The sequence below is a fragment of the Leptodactylus fuscus genome, chromosome 5 (assembly GCF_031893055.1).
Source record: "Leptodactylus fuscus isolate aLepFus1 chromosome 5, aLepFus1.hap2, whole genome shotgun sequence".
In the NCBI taxonomy this organism is placed as follows: domain Eukaryota; kingdom Metazoa; phylum Chordata; class Amphibia; order Anura; family Leptodactylidae; genus Leptodactylus; species Leptodactylus fuscus.
This window is the reverse complement of record NC_134269.1, coordinates 3,433,777-3,439,888: the sequence shown is the minus strand read 5'-3', so window position 1 is coordinate 3,439,888 and position 6,112 is coordinate 3,433,777. Positions and strand designations below refer to the sequence as shown.

The following is a 6,112-nucleotide window of genomic DNA, read 5'->3' as shown; positions in this document are numbered from 1 at the left end:
CCTCTATCACAAAAATGTCTGAACCACTGTATAAGTAATGCTACTAGGGTTGAGCGATCAGGGTTGGAAAAGATCGGATCCCCATCAGCGATCGAGCAGATTTCAAAATTGCGATTGGGATCAGCTGGAAAATGATCGAAAATCGGATTTTGAAATCTCAAGATCAGTTCAACCCTAAAAGTGACTTTTCCCATAGAGAAGCATTGAGTAAGGTTGAGCAATCGGGATTGGGAAACATTGGATCCCGATCGAGCAAATTTCATGATTGTGATCGGGATCGGCTGGAGAATGATCGGAAATCGGATTTTAAAATTGATCCTGAAATCTCAAGACAAGAATAGCTCAACCCTAAATGCTACCTCCTATATTACCCCTGCTATCTCTAATGTCACCCCTGCTACATCCTATATCACCCCCTGCCATTCTAGTCCATAGGATCCTCAGAGAACCATCAGTAGAGATTTATCAGGGAGTATGCGAGGAGAAAGAAGATTCAAACAGGAACACACATTATGAAGGAACATAAAGGGTGAAACTGGACAAACTTTTAGGGGATTATTATATATAAAGTTATTCTAACACAATGATAAACGTTACAGATTTTATCTTTGCAACTTAACTCGTAGCAGCCAAACCAAAGGCAATAACTGCTTCAATCTACTTCTCTTCTTATAGTATAAAGCAGGATCAGGGGATGGCTGGATGAAATGCTTTAGATGTAGCTCATGGGGTATCTATTCTCATTTAAGAGAACTAGCATGGTAACAAGGTAACAAGACTTATCTTTCAGGCAATGGTCCAAGTCAAAAATAGTTAACGTTAGTCTCCAAAATTCATCAAATATGCTGCAATATATAACCAATATATAGATATTAATGTCAATCAGCACTTATGAATTATTTCCTGTACGGCTTTCTTAATATCTTTATTCCTCAGACTGTATATAATGGGGTTGATCAGAGGGGTGAACACAGTATATAGCAGGGACAGGATCTTACTCATGGTTGATGTTTGCCCTTTACTTGGGAGAACATAAACTATGAATAAAGTCCCATTGAACATGGAGACCACAATGAGGTGGGAGCTACAGGTGGAGAAGGCTTTCTGTCTACCAGTACTGGATGGGATCCTTAAGACTTCCCGAACAATAGAAGTATAAGACACTACAATGATGGTGGTTGGGATTATTATAGTTGGAGCGCCAACAATATCAAGCTCCATATGAAAAATAAAAGTGTCAGAACAGGAAAGTTCTAATAAGGGAACAAGGTCACAGAATAAATGGTCAATGATATTTGGTCCACAAAAATATAACGTTGATGTTATTATGGTTAAAATGAATGAACAGAAAAATCCCAACAACCAACACATGGCGGCCAATGTAACACAAAATCCATTTGTCATGATGGAGGAGTAACGGAGGGGATTACAGATGGCCACATATCTGTCATAGGACATCACAGCCAGAAGAAGACACTCAAAAGCTTCAGAAGAGGCGAAAAAATAAAACTGTGTGAAGCAGCCAACAAAAGTAATGGTCGCCCCATTATTCAGTAGGATGTGGAACAAGTTGAGGACAATATTTGTGATTAATAAGATGTCACTGATGGAGAGTTGTGAGATGAAGAAGTACATTGGGGTGTGGAGGATCTTACTGGTGGACACCAGGGTGATGATCAGGAGGTTCCCATATAGTGTTAGAATATAAAGAATAAGGAACAAAATGAAGAGTAAATTTCTTAAATGTTGACTGCCTTGAAATCCTAACAGGAAAAAACTTGTAACAACAGTCAGATTTTTCTGCAAGTAGAATAAAAAAGCAACAATGACTGCCATGATACGCTACATTGATGGTGTGAGCGCTCATTGAAAGAATATGATAATGGACATGCCAATAATGTATGAATATGTACAGCACTGTACTGGTAATATAATCTGCTCAATCTCCAAAAATGACAAATAATTCAGACTATAGGCGGAGACTATAAGAAAGACCATAAACATATTTATGAGCATTGTCTTTAGATATGAGAATAAACGCTAAAAAAATGTTGAATATGTTGGCGCTATATAAATAACATTTATTATTATTATTATTATTATTATTATTATTATTATTATTATTAATAAGAAAAAGTGTTGCAGGCGCTTATTAAGTGGTGAGCAAGAGGCTAAAGGAAAACTCCTCACCGTCACCCGGGGGCTGCGGTTCTGTGCCTAAGGCTAAAGCCCCACATTGCGGAGACGCAGATTTTTTGTTGCAGATTTGTTGCGTTTTTTTGAGCCATAGCTTGGAGTGGATTGAGCAGAAAGTAGAAATATAAGAACTTCCTATTTAGTTCCCATTCTTTTCATAGACATTTTTTGATTTTGACTCAAAAAACTGCAACAAAAAAAATCTGTGTTTCCACAACATGGGGCCTAATACTAGAATAGGAGCAATGCTGCTTCCAGCCCAGTCTAGTGCACCTAGAGGCAGTGATAATAAAAATAGTGAGGTTTATTCACATCTGTGTATATATTCCATCCGGTTAGAGTCTGCATGGACTAAAAATACTACAAGAAAGTCAAAATTGCTCCAAAAAGGTTCCACTGAAAACTAGGGCTTGTGCTGCAAAAACCAAACCATCACACAGCTCAATGTAAGCTATTGGATTCATAATCTATGGAGGCACAAAAGGAGAATATTTTGTTACTGGGCATTTATTGTCCAAGTATATTAGGATATAACTAGCTGGATACATTTGGCATCGCTATGATCCTACTGGTCTACAAATGGAAGGTAATGTGTTATTTGTGCAGAATTTACACATAAAAAATAAGTTGGACTTGCTCCTATAAAAGGTAATAAATAGGTGATAATAATCAATACATTAGTCTACAGGATAACACTTACATTGGGAAACTTAAAAATACAACATGTCCTTAACCCCTTCCTGCCAGTGACATTTTTCCACTTTTGTTTTTTGACTCCTCGCCTTCCAGACCCCATAACTTTATTTTTTCTGTTCACAGAGCCATATGAGGGGTTAATGTTTGTGGGACATTGTTCTTCATAATGCTGCCATTTATTATTCTGTACAATGTACCGGAAAGCTGAAAAAAAAAAAAAAAAAAAAAAAAAAAACACTTCAAAATGAGATAGAATTGAGAAAGTTTCACGATCACGATTGGAATTCCGAACACAATCTTTTTAGGTGGGATCGAGATTGGTGATTATTTCCCACGATTCTTTGCTACTTGCCAAGCATTGTGGGAAAAGCTAACAATTTTAACCTTCACACTGAGTATGGGGTGTATACTCAGGGTGAAGGCTCCGCTGCGGTTCCATAGAAATGAATGGAAGCAGCCGGCACACATCCTTAACCCCCTGCATGCCGGCTGCGTCCATTCATTCTAATGGGAGACTAGCTACCATCTCTAGTAGTTACTTACCTGCAGGGATGGCTGGTCCGGTGGCCGGTGTTCTCGTTCTTCTTCACCTCGCTGCCCCGCCTCCCAGGTTAGTGTTAAAGAGCTAGAAAGAAGGCAGGGCTGGTGACTTAGGAGAGTGTGGGCGGGTACAAGGCGAGGAGATGTGACATCTCCCCTCCCAGTACTCGCCCACACTCTCCTAACCTGGGAGGCTGGGGGCAGCGAGGCGAAGAAGAACAAGAACACCGGGCACCGGACCAGCCATCTCTGCAGGTAAGTGGACACCAGGGGGGACTAAGTAGCCAGAGGATTCACAAAAAATCCTCTGGCTACTTAGTGATTAAAAAAATCACTACACAGCGTGGATTCTAATAATTAAAGCGTTCAATTGTTAGATTCCATGCTGTATAGTGAATAGGATTGTTTTTAAAATCCGACCTCCGATTAGTTAAAAAATCTCATTGACTTGCATTTGGAACAGAATTGAGATCGAGATCGGGTTCAAATGAAAAATGATCGGAAATCGGATTTCAAAATCGATCCTGAAAAGTCAAGATTGGCTCAACCCTAATAGGGCGTCTTTCTTGCGGGGTCGGGTGTACTTTTTAGTTCTACCATTTTGAAGAATGTATATTGCTTTGATCACGTTTTGTTAAAATTTTAATCAGAGGCAAAAGAGCGAAAAAACAGCGATCCGGGGGCCGACAATACCTGACCACATGTCAGTACGGGCATTAACTGTATAATACAGCAGAGACCCGTCCAGGTGCTGGGCAGCCGCCGTACTTAAATAACTGAATTCTGCAGACATCAGGAAGGGGTTAAAAAAGCATTTATACTATCCTGCTGGGATACAGATGGACAAAGAATGCCATATCCTTCACTACCAAACTAGGCAGCACTTATAGGAGTTTTCCAGGTCTGACACACTGGTGAACTCTCCTCAGGGTAGGTTATCACTATATGATTAGCGATGATCTGATATCCTAGATCAGTCCCAAATAGTGACGTGACTATTTGTTTATAATGTATCTATAAAAATCTGCCAATGTTGCTGCTCACAATCTCTTACTACAAACGCCTATGAAATATATGATGTGTTGTAATGGTAAATAAAAGATACAATGTGATAGAATGATGTAATATAGATACAATGTCCCTGTCACTCAGTCTGCAACATGTTGTTACATTGTATCAAACTGGTTTGAAGGAAAAATCCTGGGCTGATAATTTTGCTTGACTGCAGTCTGAGACCTCCAGGATCCAATCCACACCCAGTCCATGTTATTAGGAGTCTCCATCCAGGAATACTGAGCAGAACCTCCAATGTTTTTGGTTTTTTCTCTCCATTCTAATGATAATAAAGAGGGGGAATCGCAGCCGTTCCCTTCACTACAGTCTGAGACCTGGCGGCTCCTTCTAGATCCCATCCACATCCAGTCTAGGTCTGTTCATTCTACAAGACGTCTCCCTTTCTTCTCTCCTGCTCTCCTATCCTGTAACATAGTAAATCTAACACTTCCTGCTTCTCCAATCCTTGGAACATCGCCTATAATGTATCAGATAATAAGAATATTTCTAGAGAAGGATTTTGTACTTACGTCAGATCTTTCCATCATCCAGAATATTTCTTACTTGTTTCCCTCAGTTATTCATCATGACATAGAAAATAATAAAGCGCAGGAACCTCCAATGTAACGCCTGTGTGTGACCAGGCACATAAAGGACCGGCCTGTATATATACAGCTATACACAAAGGGAAGGCAGAGGATTGTGGGAAATAAGACCATGTCACCTTCTTGCCATTACCTCAGGTCTCCTGAGCTCAATTTACAAAGAAGGAACATTTCTGATAATTGTCACAAAGAAATCAAATACTAAAAGTTTTTTTTTTTGTTTGTTTTTTTGCCATTGTCTCAAGTGTCTCCTGTGCTTCCACTCACTGATACTGAAACCTTCTGAATATACAAAGGCATCTCAATAATTTAGAATATCATCAAATTTATGTTTTATTTTTTTTATTAATTCAATTGAAAAAGTGAGCCCCATATATTCTATTATATTATACAGTGACCTCCATATATTATATTATATTATATTATATTATATTATATTATATTATATTATATTATATTATATTGTACAGTGACCTCCATATATTATAATGAGTCATTGCAAACATTCAAGTGTCTCTTTCTGGAAATGTTGAGGATTATGGCTTAAGCCAAGTAAAAACCAAAAGTCATTATCTCAGAAAATCAGAATATTTAACCCAAAGCAGCAGGAAAAGCTTCCTAAGTGTTTATAAAGGTCCCTTAGTCTGGTTCAGTAGGTGACACAATCATGGGGAAGACTGCTGACGTGTCAGATGTCCAGAAGGCCGTCATTGACACTCCACAAGAAGGGTAAGCCACACAAGGTTGTTGGTAAAGAAGCCGTCTGTTCACACAGCGCTGTATCAAAGCATATAATAGTAATGGAAGGAAAAAGTGTGGTAGTAAAAGGTGCAGAAGCAACCGGGATAACCGCCGCAGCCTTATTCAGAAGAGGTCATTCAAAAATTTTGGAGAGATTCACAAGGAGTGGATGCTGCTGGAGTCAGTGAGAGCCCCCACACACAGACTAATCCCGGACATGGGCTACAAGTTTCATCTCCATGTGTTAGCCACTCATGACCAATAGACAATGCCAGAAGCAT

At 39.2% G+C, this 6,112-nt stretch overlaps 1 protein-coding gene across 1 annotated transcript; it reads right to left on the bottom strand.

Moving 5' to 3' along the window:
* Window positions 1–882: 882 nt before the first annotated feature.
* LOC142204294 (olfactory receptor 11H6-like) lies at window positions 883–1,836 on the bottom strand. Its single transcript, XM_075275603.1, has one exon. It carries the CDS (start codon window positions 1,834–1,836, stop codon window positions 883–885), a length of 954 nt encoding a protein of 317 aa, XP_075131704.1.
* Between the last annotated feature and the right edge of the window lie 4,276 nt (window positions 1,837–6,112).

What these genes read in the sequence shown, in the direction of transcription:
- LOC142204294 (XM_075275603.1), bottom strand. Translation starts at nt 1,836, where the DNA reads ATGGCAGTCATTGTTGCTTTTTTATTCTACTTGCAGAAAAATCTGACT.